This window comes from Archocentrus centrarchus, unplaced genomic scaffold, assembly GCF_007364275.1.
Source record: "Archocentrus centrarchus isolate MPI-CPG fArcCen1 unplaced genomic scaffold, fArcCen1 scaffold_48_ctg1, whole genome shotgun sequence".
NCBI lineage: Eukaryota > Metazoa > Chordata > Actinopteri > Cichliformes > Cichlidae > Archocentrus > Archocentrus centrarchus.
Window position 1 is genome coordinate 2,271,199 of NW_022060272.1, and position 15,080 is coordinate 2,286,278.

At 41.1% G+C, this 15,080-nt stretch overlaps 1 protein-coding gene across 1 annotated transcript in view; it reads right to left on the reverse strand.

Moving 5' to 3' along the window:
- Positions 1-15,080, reverse strand: part of arnt2 (aryl-hydrocarbon receptor nuclear translocator 2) — a 175,977-nt gene that overhangs the window by 94,138 nt on the left and 66,759 nt on the right. Inside the window, 1 exon segment of the mRNA XM_030725130.1 lies at positions 3,737-3,813. Within this exon segment, the coding sequence (XP_030580990.1) occupies positions 3,737-3,813 (77 nt within the window).

A 15,080-nucleotide genomic window follows, 5' to 3' on the forward strand; every position in this document is an offset into this window, starting at 1 on the left:
GGAGCTGAAGTAGAGAAAAAAATAACAGCTGATTCTCAGCACAGCGAGCACAACACACAAACAAGGCAGAGAGCGGTGGAGGCGGAAAAACATGCCAGCGATGATCGCTCAGTGTCAAAGGGAATCCGTCGCAGCGACGGAGGATCTGAGGGGGTTGTTTTCTAACTCCTGATCCCCCACTCCATTCCAGTAGGTGGCGGTAATGCAGCTCTATAGTCAACCGCAAACCCACAAGAAGAAGAAGACGACAGAGCCCTGTAATGCAGCTAATGTGAGCGAAACGTTATTTAATGTATCGGATTACATTTTTTTATTTCTTTCCGATATCCAATCCAGTAATTTAGGCCAGTATCGGACCGATACCAATACTGAATATCGGATCGGCGCATCCCTAGTTAACACAGATTCATAAAACATTCAACTACTGTTTGATAAAATATTAAATAGAATGCAAATAAATCTTCCATAAGTGAGGATGAGATGGTAATTCATTATAATCCAAGATAAACACAGTCCATTTCATTGTACATTCATTTCAAGTCATTTATCTAATCAAAACTGCCTTGTTGAATAAGAAAGACCAACTATATATATATCCCATGGCTCTGAATATACAGTGGCTTGCACAAGTATTCATAACCCTTGAACTTTTCCATATTTTGTCACATTACAACCACAAACAAATATATTTCACTGGAATTTAATGTGAAAGACCAACACATGATTCAAAATATTTTTTACAAATAAAAAACTGAAAAGTGCGGTGTGCAAAAGTATTCAGTATTCAGAGTGCAACCAATTGCATTCAGAAATTGCCTGATGGCTGCTAATGACTAAAAAGAGTCCACCTGTGTGTAATCTAATCTCAGTACAAATACAGCTGCTCTGTGACGGCCTCAGAGGTTGGTTAAGAGAATATTGGGGAGTAAACTGCATCATGAAGTCCAAAGAACACACCAGACAGGTCAGGAATAAGGTTGTGGAGAAGTTTAAAACAGGCTTAGGCTATAAAAAGATTTCCCAAGCTTTGAACATCTCACGGAGCACTGTTCAATCAATTATCCGGAAATGGAAAGAGTACAGCACAACTATAAACCTACCAAGACAAAGCTGTCCACCTAAACTTACAGGCCGAACAAGGAGAGCACTGATCAGAGATGCAGCCAAGAGGCCCATGGTGACTCTGGACGAAATGCAGAGATCCACAGCTCAGGTGGGAGAATCTGTCCACAGGACAACTATTAGTCGGCACTGCACAAATGTGGTCTTTATGGCAGAGTGGCAAGAAGAAAGCCATTGTTAAAAGAAAACCATAAAAACTCCCATTTGCAGTTTGCCAGAAGCCATGTTGGGGACACAGCAGACATGTGAAACAAGGTGCTTTGGTCAGATGAGACTAAAATAGAACTTGTTGGCCAAAACGCAAAACACTATGGCCCAGTTTCCTATACAGGGATTATGTCTAATCCTGGACTAAATACTTTTTCCTATTGTGGTATTCACTGACTTTTTCCTTTTAGTCTAGGACCATACTTAATCCATAACTGGGAAACCGGCTGTCTGTGTGGCAGAGAATTAACACTGCACATCACTCTGAACACACCATCCCCACTGTCAAATATGGTGGTGGCAGCATCATGCTCTGGGGCTGCTTCTCTTCAGCAGGGACAGGGAAGTTGGTCAGAGTTGATGGGAAGATGGATGGAGCCAAATACAGGGCAATCTTGGAAGAAAACTTGTTGGAGTCTACAAAAGACTTGAGACTGGGGCGGAGGTTCACCTTCCAGCAGGACAACGACCCTTAACATAAAGCCAGGGCTACAATGGAATGGTTTAAAACAAAAAATATTTATGTGTTAGAATGGCCCAGTCAAAGTCCAGACCTAAACCCAATTGAGAATTTGTGGCAAGATCTGAAAACTGCTGTTCAGTCACTAGATGTGCAAAGCTGGTGGAGACATACCCTAAAAGACTTGCAGCTGTAATTGCAGCAAAAGGTGGTTCCACAAAGTATTGACTCAGGGGGGCTGAATATAGTGCACACCGCACTTTTCAGTTTTTCATTTGTAAAAAAAAGTTTTGAATCATGTATAATTTTCTTTCCACTTCACAGTTGTGTACCACTTTGTGTTGGTCTTTCACATCAAATTCCAGTGAAATATATTTATGTTTGTGGTTGTAATGTGACAAAATAAGGAAAAGTTCAAGGGATAAGAATACTTTTGCAAACCACTTTAACTCCTCACACTCACCAGTAAATCTAAAACATCGCTCTGATCAGCATGAACACTTGCAAATAATCCACTCATCTGAAGGAGTATATCTATCCAGCTCTCCAGTGACTTTACATCAGATCACTCATCCCACTGCTGTATTATTACAGATAATAGTTTTGTTAAGTTAGTTCCTTGTGTACTTTTGTTCTGAGCTAATTCCATTCTCTTGTGCTTACATTCGCCATCTTTTACCTGCCATCTCAACTAAGCTTCTACTCCTCTGCTCACTTTCACCTCATTCACTTGCCTGTTCAGTCTCGCACCACACTCTGCTTCTACCATGAGTCATCTGTATTCTCATCTGTATGCTCTGCCTGCAAAGCTCCCAGCACCCTTGCTTGCCCTCTCATTCCCCAATAATCCATCTCATCTTCTCTACCAACCATGAGATATGTACAATAACAGTCTTTTTTTTTTTTTTGCCATTCTTTGTTAGTCTGTCTCCGTGTGTAGTCTCTGCCTTAGAAACCCAATGGCGAACAAGCCTGGAGAAGTAAGAAGCTTCTATAGACAACATTTTAACATAAGATACTCCTTAGACATTAAATAGCGGTAGCACACAATTTTATTTGTATTTTCTTATTTTATTTTATTTTTTTAGCATTTAGCTGTAATCCCCCCCCTTTTTTTTCTCCCAGCGGCAGAGAATTGAGACACTTGAGAATTCTCCAGTGAGTCCTTCCATTTCTCAAAGTAAATGTATAGCCTCATCATATGAGGCGAATATCCTGTCAATGGAGATGATAAAGGCAGATTTAACTAGCGTTACTACTGACCACCAGTAAGTCTTTCATGTTCATATCCATATCACACTCAGCTCTTTTTTTACATACATACTATCTTGCTATGTTCATTTGTTTTTATTTATTTTTTTTAAATATTATAAATGGACACAGGGTGGGCAATATAAGAAATGTCCACCTCTTTTATTAATACTGATACCAGTATCAGTATTAATTTTATTTGATGAATGGAGCTGCCCACAATCTGAACCTGGCTCAGGTCTGCGTTTATCCAGTCACCAGCCAGACCTTCAAAACTCTGATCCACACAAGAGCTAATCCTCACCGTTGTTACGCTAACATGTGCCTGTGATGAAGCTCCCAGCAGCACTGCTCTGCAAATGCATGTGGTCTACTACTTTGTGGCTTAGTTGCTCTAATCCTAATTACTTCCACTTTACAATAATACCACTTATAGTTGATTGTTTAATATCAAGAAGGGAAGACACCTATTGCTATTACAGTACTGCATTCAAAATTAGTGAGCTATTCAGAACAAACCATTTTTTCACAACTTTGTAATGGCAGACCACAGGGCTAAGTGCATGATTTTATACACCTGTTGCAATGGTACTGAAAAAAACTGGAATACACTTTTGTCTATACATACAGAACACTCAGTAACTGTCATTCCTTCAGGGTCATCAAACTGGTTAATGTGTCTGTGTCACCACACACCTGCAGTCTTCCGATGGCCACTAGGCAGTATTTTCCAGTCTGACCTGCCTCTGTGTCTTCTTCTGGTATTGTCATACCTAAGCATTAGAGAGAGAAACAGAGGAAGGTGTAAAACAAAAAGCAGTTATGGTTAACTTACACTGCTCAAAAAAATAAAGGGAACACTTAAACAACACAATATAACTCCAAGTAAATCAAACTTCTGTGAAATCAAACTGTCCACTTAGGAAGCAACACTGATTGACAATTTCACATGCTGTTGTGCAAATGGAATAGACACCAGGTGGAAATTATTGGCAATTAGCAAGACACACTCAATAAACGAGTGGTTCTGCAGGTGGGGATCACAGACCACTTCTCAGTACCTATGCTTTTTGGCTGATGTTTTGGTCACTTTTGAATGTTGGTGGTCCTTTCACACTTGTGGTAGCATGAGATGGACTCTACAACCCACACAAGTGGCTCAGGTAGTGCAGCTCATCCAGGATGGCACATCAATGCGAGCTGTGGCAAGAAGGTTTGCTGTGTCTGTCACATCATGTCCAGAGACTGGATGCACTACCAGGAGACAGGCCTGTACACCAGGAGACGTGGAGGAGGCCGTAGGAGGGCAACAACCCAGCAGCAGGACCGCTACCTCCGCCTTTGTGCACGGAGGGACAAGAAGAGCAGTGCCAGAGCCCTGCAAAATGACCTCCAGCAGGCCACAAATGTGCATGTGTCTGCACAAATGGTTAGACTCTATGAGAATGGTATGAGGGACCGACGTCCACAGATGGGGGTTGTACTCACAGCCCAACACCATGCAGGACGCTTGGCATTTGCCAGAGAACACCAGCATTGGCAATTTCGCCACTGGCGCCCTGTGCTCTTCACAGATGAAAGCAGGTTCACACTGAGCACATGTGACAGACGTGACAGAGTCTGGAGATGCCGTGGAGAGCGATCTGCTGCCTGCAACATCCTTCAGCATGACCAGTTTGGCAGTGGGTCAGTAATGGTGTGGGGTGGCATTTCTTTGGAGGGCCGCACAGCCCTCCATGTGCTCGCCAGAGGTAGCATGACTGCCATTAGGTACCGAGATGAGATATTCAGACCTCTTGTGAGACCATATGCTGGTGCAGTTGGCCCTGGGTTCCTCCTTATGCAGGACAATGCTAGACCTCGTGTGGCTGGAGTGTGTCAGCAGTTCCTGCAAGATGAAGGCATTGAGGCTATGGACTGGCCAGCCCGTTCCCCAGACCTGAATCCGATTGAGCACATCTGGGACATCATGTCTCGCTCCATCCACCAACATCATGTTGCACCACAGACTGTCCAGGAGTTGGCAGATGCTTTAGTCCAGGTCTGGGAGGAGATCCCTCAGGAGACCATCTGCCACCTCATCAGGAGCATGCCCAGGCATTGTAAGGAGGCCACACACACTACTGAGCCTCATTTTGCATTGTTTTAAGGACATTACATCAAAGTTGGATCAGCCTGTAGTGTGTTTTTCCACTTTAATTTTATGTGAGACTCCAAATCCAGGCCTCCATTGGTTAATAAATTTTTGTGTGATTTTGTTGTCAGCACATTCAACTTTGTACAGAACAAAGTATTAAATGAGAATATTTCATTCATTCAGATCTAGGATGTGTTATTTGAGTGTTCCCTTTATTTTTTTGAGCAGTGTATTTTTCTATTTGTTTCTTGAACTTTGCAGTAGTGACAATTAATCTACCATCTGACTAAACCTACAATAATCTATAGGTCATGTTTCACTATTTTGCCTACACAATGGAGGACAGTTTGCAGCCACAACACCACACTCATTCAAACACATATTATCACTTTCTCCACTGTGTCTAGTACAAGACAATGCACTTAAAGAGACAAGTGATACCATTCTGAAGGGACTTCTACTACTATGACAGTGTCCCCAGTGTTTGTTTTGTTCTAAATTAAATATAAAGTCATATTAAACCAGACACAGCCAAAGTGAAATTCTGTGCTGCTAGCTATCCAGTCACTGAAAAAGATAAATCATTCTTCTTATCAAAGGGTGTATTTGTGCTGCAGTTTGAGCTACTGAAACTGTGTGGGGCAGCTGCTGGATCTGCTTTAAATTTCCTTGAAATCACACTTCTCTCATAATCATATTACACGATAATTGCATCCTCTGAAAATCAGATATGACATGGTAACACATATCAAGTTCAAGTTCAAATGGTCAAAGTGATTAGCAGTTTTACAAATGTTGATATAAAAGCTGACAATATCTATCTGCTGGTGCTAATGTGAAAAGATCTTCAACTAATTCAACAAAAACCTGTTCGGAGTTGAAAGCATAAATATGTACATTCACTATCAGCATCCTATGAAAAATTGATAAGAACCACACTGTAAACTCAAATGCCCAATATAATTAAGGAGACTAATCTGATGTTCACATTTTTTAAAATTAAAAGTCAACTTTGCATTGTGTCTGTGTAGATTCTCAGTCATCCAGGTCATAGTAGTCTCTGGAGCTTGAAAAAGGCGACTGGACTTCTTTTTGTTTCTTGAAGACGTTTCACCTCTCATCCGAAAGGCTTCTTCAGTTCTCAACCAAATGGTGGAGAGACCCAGGTATTTAAACCCCTGTGGGCGTAGTCCCCTGGAGGTGGTTATGACCCTCTATTGATCATGTGCGTGAACACATGTGCCCAGGTGTGAAGGGGGCGTGGGTCATATTTAATCAGTGGTTTCAGTTGAAACCAATTTAAATACCTGGGTCTCTCCACCATTTGGTTGAGAACTGAAGAAGCCTTTCGGATGAGAGGTGAAACGTCTTCAAGAAACAAAAAGAAGTCCAGTCGCCTTTTTCAAGCTCCAGAGTCAACTTTGCATTAATAGTTTACTGAATGACACTTAATGACAACAGTCATAAACAGTCACAAAGACTCCTTCATGTTCATGACAGTGTCAAGTCAGTCTTACCCCTTCAAATAAAGTGTTACCGATATTTTAAGTTGTTATTTTGAGTTAAATCTATTTTTAATTGAACTAATTTGAGGATGAAGGAAGCCCGTTCAGAGCAAGTATTTTTAATTTGTGAATCTGTTTGCACTTTGCAATAGCTAGTTATCGACATGAGCTATAATTTTCTCCATGAGTCAACATAATGAATTCTGTTATACTGATCAGTTGCTCAGATCATATTTTATTTACCCTTTTGTTAGCATAGCAAAGCTGTGATACCATGAGAGTAGCGGGATGTAGGTTAGTAACTATCAGTATGGTAGCACAGATTAGCACAGGAGCATACACAGTCCTAATTAATTCAAATTAATTCAAATTAATTTTTGTCTGTCTTCTTCTTCTGATGCTCATGAACAGCATTTCATCAGTCACCATACATTTTATGCAATGTAATTAATAATGAATGCATTTAAATATAACTGCAACTGCAGTGTTAAATGAGTTTACAGAGCACACAAGGCTTTTACATCTAAGAACAAAATACTTCTGATTAATTTTTTTATTTTAAAATAAATTAATACTTGGCAAAGGAACACAGCCTTAACAGGCTGCTTAGTATTCTTTTCAATGAGGTGCAGTGTCAACTTTTGATGCTCATTCTTCAACATAATATCTCCATCTAGTTTTTAGATTTCATGTTTTTACAGCAGACCAGAAACATGTGGCTGCAACACAAATATTATTTGGATTTTTTTTTTTTTAACAAAATATTCTGTGATCAGGAAGAACAACTGTGAAATCTTCAGTTATCTTTACCTCACCAGGTTCCCTGTCATTGTGTGTGGAGGAAAACTGAAAAACTTCCAAATAACCCTGCAGTCTGTACACACATCCAGTGATTTTGGAGTCTGTAACTACCATTTTACTGTGTTATTATATTCTAAATAGTCTCTGATGTTTTAACCTCGTTTCTGCCAACCATACAATAATCATTAAAAGATCATTTTTCCATCCATGCAAACACCACGTTTGGATGGACTGAGATGTTTTGACTGAAATCTGTTTAAGTGAAACCATTCACATCAAAATACCACAAATGGTATTAGTTAGACCAGAAAAAAGCCATAATTTAAAAAAATGAATCAATTTCTGCATCTTTTATGTCACTGGGTCGCAAATTTGGCTTCTTGTGCACATCACCTTAAGAAAAACTGACTTCAATGGCCTCCATATTTACTTCTGTGCTTGACATATGCATATAACATCTTTCCTACTGTTCAATTGCATGTGGATGGCACAGCACAATCGTGAGCAGCAGTGCCTCACAGGAACAATACCCTGGATTTGAATCACCTAGACCACTGGGGCTTTTCTACAAATTAATTATTTAATAATGATACAATGTGATTTTCTGGATTTTTATATCAGATCCTGTCTCTCACAGTTGAAGTGTACCTAATTACAGACCCCTGAATTCTTTGTAGGTGGAAAAACTTGAAAAACTGGCAGTGTATATATATATATATGTATATGTATATATATATATATATATATATATATATATATATATTATATATATATATATATATATATATATATATATATATATATATATATATATATATATATATATATATATATAAAACACAAAAACACAGAGAGGGAGAGATAGAGAGAGCGAGCCTGGGACCTGGGAGCTTGAAGGTCCTGCGCAGTATCTTAGCTGTTCCCAGGGTTGCACTCTTCTGGACAGAGATCTCAGATGTTGTTCCAGGGATCTGCTGGAGCCACTCCCCCAGTTTGGGGGTCACTGCCCCGAGTGTTCCTGTTACCATGGAGACCACTGTTACCTTCATCTTCCGCTTCTCGTGTTCCTTCTTCTTGATGTTGCCGTCACTTGGTATTGCAACGTCTATCATTCTTTCTTTGTTTGTCCACCATGTTCGATGTTCGGTTGGTTAGCCACCACAATTTCGTCTGTCTGTATCTGCAATTCCCACAGGAGTATTTGTCAAGCTCCTTGTGTTCCTTCTTCTTGATGTTGCCGTCACTTGGTATTGCAATTCTATCACCACGACCTTCTCTTCCTTTGTTTGTCCACCACTACGATGTCCCGCTGGTTAGCCACCACAAGTTTGTCTGTCTGTATCTGGAAGTCCCACAGGAACTTAGCTCTGTTGTTCTCAACCACCCTTGGTGGCGTATCCCATTTTGACCTCAGGACTTTCAGGTCATACTCGATGTTCCTGTAGACTATGCCGGCCTCTTGGTTATGGCGTTCCATGTATGCCCTGCCTGCTATCATCTTCCACCTTGCGGTTATGTGCTGGATTGTCTCATGGGGATCTCTGCACAGCCTGCACCTGGGGTCTTGCCTTGCGTGGTACACCCCAGCCTCTATCGATCTTGTGCTTAGAGCTTGCTCCTGTGCTGCCATGATTAGTGCCTATGTGCTGTCTGTCAGTCCAGCTTTGTCTAGCCATTGGTAGGATTTCTCTATGTCAGCCACTTCTTCTATCTGCCGGTGGTACATGCCGTGCAGAGGCCTGTCCGTCCATGATGGGTCCCATTCTTCCTCCTCTTCTTCCTCGGGTTTCTGCTGCCTGAGGTACTCACTAAGCACATGATCCTTTGTGGTCATCTTCCTGATGTATTCACGGATCTTTGTTGTTTCATCCAGGATAGTGGTTCTCACACTCAATAGTCCTCTGCCTCCTACCTTCCGCTTAGCGTACAGTCTCAGGGTGCTGGATTTGGGGTGCAACCCTCGATGCATGGTAAGGAGCTTTCTTGTCTTGACATCATTGGCTTCCATTTCCTCCTTTGGCCAGCTTGTTATCCCAGCAGGGTGTCTGACAACTGGCAGGGTATAGGTGTTGAATATCCAGATCTTGCTCCTCCCATTCAGCTGACTCCTTAGGACTTGCCTTACTCTCTGCAGGTACTTGGAGGTTGCAGCTTTCCTAGTGGACTCTTCATCATTCGCATTTGCCTGTGGGATTCCAAGGTACTTGTAGCTGTCTTCAGTGTCTGCAATGTTGCCTTCTGGTACTGCAATCCCCTAAGTTCTGACTACGTTTCCTCTCTTAGTTACCATCCGACTACACTTCTCCGGTCTGAATGACATTTCAGTGTCATTGCTGTAGATCCTGGTGGTGTGGATCAGTGAATCAATGTCTTGTTCACTCCTGGCGTACAGCTTGCTGTCATCCATGTACAGGAGGTGGATGACGTTTGCTCCATTCTGTAGTCGGTATCCGTAGCCAGTCTTGTTGATGATCTGGCTGAGGGGGTTCAGGTCTATGCAGAACAGCAGCGGGGACAGGGCATCTCCTTGGTAAATCCTGCACTTGATGGTGACTTGAGTTTTTGATGAAGGCTCTTGATGTTGTCTGTGTATATATCTTGATCAAATGAATTTGATTAAAAAAAGTTATCTAAAAACCTAATTTATTTTGCCAGAGATATATTAGAATAGGCATGCCATCTAATATTGATATAAAAACTTAAGAGCCATGATTCCACTGATGACATTACCACAGCACAGCAGATGGTGATGAGGAGTCAAGCAGTGTAATCACAGTAAGATTAGAAAAAAAAAATAGATGTTACCTTTCAAATTAAGTCTTGTGCATTTTACTCAAACACAGAGTGTGCACACACATAAAGAAAATTGGTATCTGCATCACCCCCAAAAATCCAGTATCATTCAGGTTCTAAATAGGACAATGACTTCATCGTCAACTGTGGCTACATTCCTCCCCTCTAACACTGTTCAGCCAACACCAAATGCACGCTCCTCAATGTGGAACATGTCTGTGTTTTTCATAGCGTGTTAGTCTCTTATCCATCTGAAATTTATAACTGTGCATGTGTGTGTCGCCTGATGACTTTACCAGAAATATTGCATCCAGAACATTCCAAAGGAGTATTTTTAGCGCAAGGAAGTAAACCATATGTCAATGATTTCAAAACATTTGGTGCTTATGTGTCTGTTTATATTCTACCTGGAAATATTCCAGTGTAACCTAAGAAGTCTGAGAGGAATTTAGATGTTTTTACTTGATATTTCTCAGTTTCATCACCCCACCCCCACCCATCATCCATTTTAGACACCTGGTTTGAGACTGAGGGGGTGCATACCAATGGCTCTCTCTATAAACAGTACACAGTTGGGATGTGTGTGTGTGTGTGTGTGTTATACAGTGTACATCTGGGGCTTTGCACATTGCACAAGGCTGAACTTTTCCTTTTAATAACATTTGATTTATGATTAGATTTCAAATAAATCATACACAGAGTTCAACTCACATTTGGGAGAAGCAGAAATGTTTTTTTCTAGCTTTTCCTAAAATTCCCATTCAATTTTAATTGAATTTTATTTATATAGCACCTCAAGACAGTCACCTCAAGGTGCTTTATATTGTAAGGTAAAGACCATGTAATAATTACAGAGAAAATCCAACAATCAAAACACCCCCTATGAGCAAGCAGAGTGGGAAAGAAAAACTCCCTTTTAACAGGAAGAAACCTCCAGCAGAACAAGGTTCAGGGAAGGGCAGTCATCTGCCACCAGTGTACTGAGTGATGTATAAACAGAGTGAAAAGAGGTGAATGAAAAAGAAATGCATCATGGAAAACCCCAGCAGCCTAAGTCTACTGCAGTGTAACTATCCTAATGTATCTCTTTCTGTTTTCCTGCTAAAGGTAGCACCTGTGACGGCTGCATGACTTCAGACACTTGTCTCCCCATGTTTGTTTTGTTGTTTGTATTTCTTGGATGTTCTTGAACACAATTTCATTTTATGTCTTGACATATAATGACAATAAATTCTTCTAAATCTAAGGGATGGTTCGGGGTCATCTAACTATAAGCTTAATCAAAAAGAAAAGTTTTAGGCCTGGTCTTAAAATTAGAAAGAGCGTCAGTTTCCCGAATCCAAACTGGGAGCTTGTTCAACAGAAGAGGGGTCTGAAAGCTGAAGGCTCTGCACCCAAGTCTACTCTTAAGTATCCTAGGAACCACAAGTTCTTTCAAATTACAGACCAATTTCTAAATTACCATTTTTATCCAAGGTTCTTGAAAAAGTTGTTTTTAAGCAACTTCAAGCATTTTTAAGTGGACATGGAATGTGGGAAAAGTTTCAGTCAGGTTTTAGATTGCGTCACAGCACAGAGACGGCTCTTTTACGAGTTTTTAACGATCTGCTTTTAACTGTGGACTCTGGTAGTCCTGCAGTTTTAGTACTTCTAGATCTGTCAGCTGCCTTTGACACTGTGGACCACGAGATCCTTCTATCCCGCCTAGAACATGAAATTGGCATTAAGGCACGGTTCTGACTTGGTTCAGATCTTATCTTACTGATAGAAGTTTCTCTGTCCATCTAGGAAACTGTTTTTCTACCACAGCAAAGCTTTCTTGTGGAGTGCCTCAGGGGTCCATTCTGGGCCCAATTCTTTTTTCATTGTATATGTTGCCTCTAGGGTCGATTTTTAGGAAACATAATATTTGTTTCCACTGTTTTGCTGACGACATCCAGGTGTATATGCCCATCAAACTGAACAGCAGAGATCCATGGGAACCCCTGCTGAACTGTCTAAGTGACATTAAGTCCTGGATGAGAAACAATTTCCTAAATCTTAATGAAAGCAAAACCGAGGTCATATGCTTTGGTAAATTTGACCCCTCAAGCTACTCCTCTGGCACTCCGAGTCATTTGGCTCCTCACTGTCGTGATGCTGTGAAAAATCTGGGTGTCATTTTAGATAGTAGTTTTAAAATGGAGAAGCAAGTAAGTGCTGTTACCAAAATCAGTTTTTACCAACTCAGAGTCATTGCCAAGGTAAAACCTTATCTCCCGCAGCAGGACCTGGAAAAAGTTATTCATGCTTTTATTACTTCCCGCCTGGACTACTGTAATTCTCTGTACTTTGGCATAGATCAATCATCTGTGCGCCGCCTGCAGGTAGTCCAGAATGCGGCAGCTCGTCTTTTAACCGGTTTAAAAAAGCATGAACACATTACCCCAGTCCTGTCATCCCTTCACTGGCTCCCTGTCCGTTTTAGAATCGATTTTAAGATTTTATTGTTTACTTTTAAAGCCTTAAACGGACTGGCACCTTTGTATCTGTCTGAGCTGCTTCACTGTCACACCCCTGTAAGAGCTCTGAGGTCATCGAACCAGCTGCTCTTACAGAGGCCTAAAACTAGACTAAAACAGAGAGGTGATCGAGCTTTTGCAGCAGCAGCACCAAAGCTATGGAACGATCTACCTCTCCATATCCGCACAGCTCAGACGATACACACATTTAAATCTCTATTAAAAACACATTTCTTTTCCTTGGCATTTGGCTGCAGTGCTACCTCCTTTTAGATGATTGTTTTATGGTATTTTATGGTACTTGTTTTAAAAGTTTTAATTTTTAATTTTCTTATGTTATTTATTGTTCTTAATGTTTTTATTTATTTATTTTTATTTTATTATTTTATTTATTTATTTATATATTTTTTATTTTTATTTAGTATAGTCCTTGGGGTTACAGATCTTGTACAGCACTTTGGTCAACGTCGTTGTTTTAAATGTGCTTTATAAATAAACTTGACTTGACTTGACAAGTAAGCCAGCAGTCTGAAAGCGAAGTGCTCTATCCGGTCTTTAAGTGATGACGTAGAATTCCATTTCTGGGTCCAAACTCTCCTGTGTTCAATACTCAGCAATGCTGTGTCACTCGTTGTTTTGAGCAATCTAATGTAATAGCCAACCCCCCCCCCCCCCCCCCCCTAACCCTAACCCTAACCCCCCCCCCCCCCCCCCCCCTAACCCTAACCCTAACCCCCCCCCCCCCCCCCCCCCCCCCTAACCCTAACCCTAACCCCCCCCCCCCCCCCCCAAACAACAACAGATTTGTCACCTGGTTGGACAGGTGACAAATCTGAACCTTGGACCCTGCAGTGAGGGAACCCTGGTGGCACTGCTATACTGGGTGAGGTATTTGCTTTGAACTAAGGGTCCAAATAATATGCTTTATCTTGAATTTCATTGAGAATGAAAAAAACCAGTTTACCAACACTTCATTTCCTTCATCTCGAAACAGTAAGAAAATTAATAGTCAATTTTCAATAAATACTAATATGTTATGTTCACCTGGAATTCCAGATGGGTTCATGGCTTTATTAATTTCACAGGACAGATTAATAGAGTGGTTGGAGTGGAACCAACCATTTCATATAGGCTGGAGCCTATCCCAGCTAACACAGGGTGAGAGGCAGGGTACACCCTGTACAAGTCGCCAGCCTATCACAGGGCCAACACAGAGAGACAGACAACCATTCACACTCAAATTCATACCTATGGGCAATTTAGAGTACAATTAACCTTACTGGGGTTAGGTTAATTGGTCACTGTGGGAGGACTTTGGACTGTGGGAAGAAACCCACGCAGATACAGGGAGAACACGCAAGGGGTCAAGGTGGAATCGAACCCAGACCTTCTAGATGTCATTCTAGCTGTGAGGCAGCAGTGCTAACCACAATGCCGTGCTGCACGATTTGGCATAAAAAAGGAGAAGCCTTCAACTTTAGAAATAATTGTCAAACATGGTGGTGGGAACCTAATGATTCGGAGTGTTTTTCAGCCAGTGGGCCAGGGAACCTAATCACAGTAAATAGCACCGTGAAAAAAGAGCAATACATGAAGATTCTCAACAAAAACATCAGGCAGTCTGCAGAGAAACTTGTCCTTGGGCACCAGTGGACATTTCAGCATGACAACAACCCAAAATACACAGCAAAAGTGATGAAGAAATGGTTAGCGGACAAAAACATTAAGGTTTTGCAGTGGCCCAGCCAGAGTCCTGACTTGAATCCAACTGAGAATCTGTGGAGGGAGCTAAAGATCAGGGTGATGGCAAGGAGACCCTCCAATCTGAAAGAGTTGGGGCTCATTGCTAAAGAAGAATGGGCAAAAATACCAGTGAAGACATGCAAAAAGCTGGTCAGCAATTATAGGAAGTGTTTGAGTGCTGTAATAGCCAATAAAGGCTTTCTTATTGATTATTGAGAAGGGTATGAATAATTTTAGACTTGCCACTTTTTCTTGAAATGTAAATAAAAGCCAAGAAATATTTTTTTCCCACAATGATGCCTCTTGTACTTCATCTTATTATCGTCTGGGAGATACCTGTGTCATTTCCAGTCAACAAAAAAATTGCTGGTTGAATAACAATAACTTTAGGTCAAACTTTGCCAGGGGTACAAATATTTTGGGCTTCAATGTATCTATGTGTATAAGCTTTCTACCCCTACCAATCTAAAGTCCGTGCCTGCAGGAGACTTATGACACACCTCCCTGAGTGGACATCTACAGGAGAGTAAGGGAAGTTCCTGTTCGTTGAGACACACAGG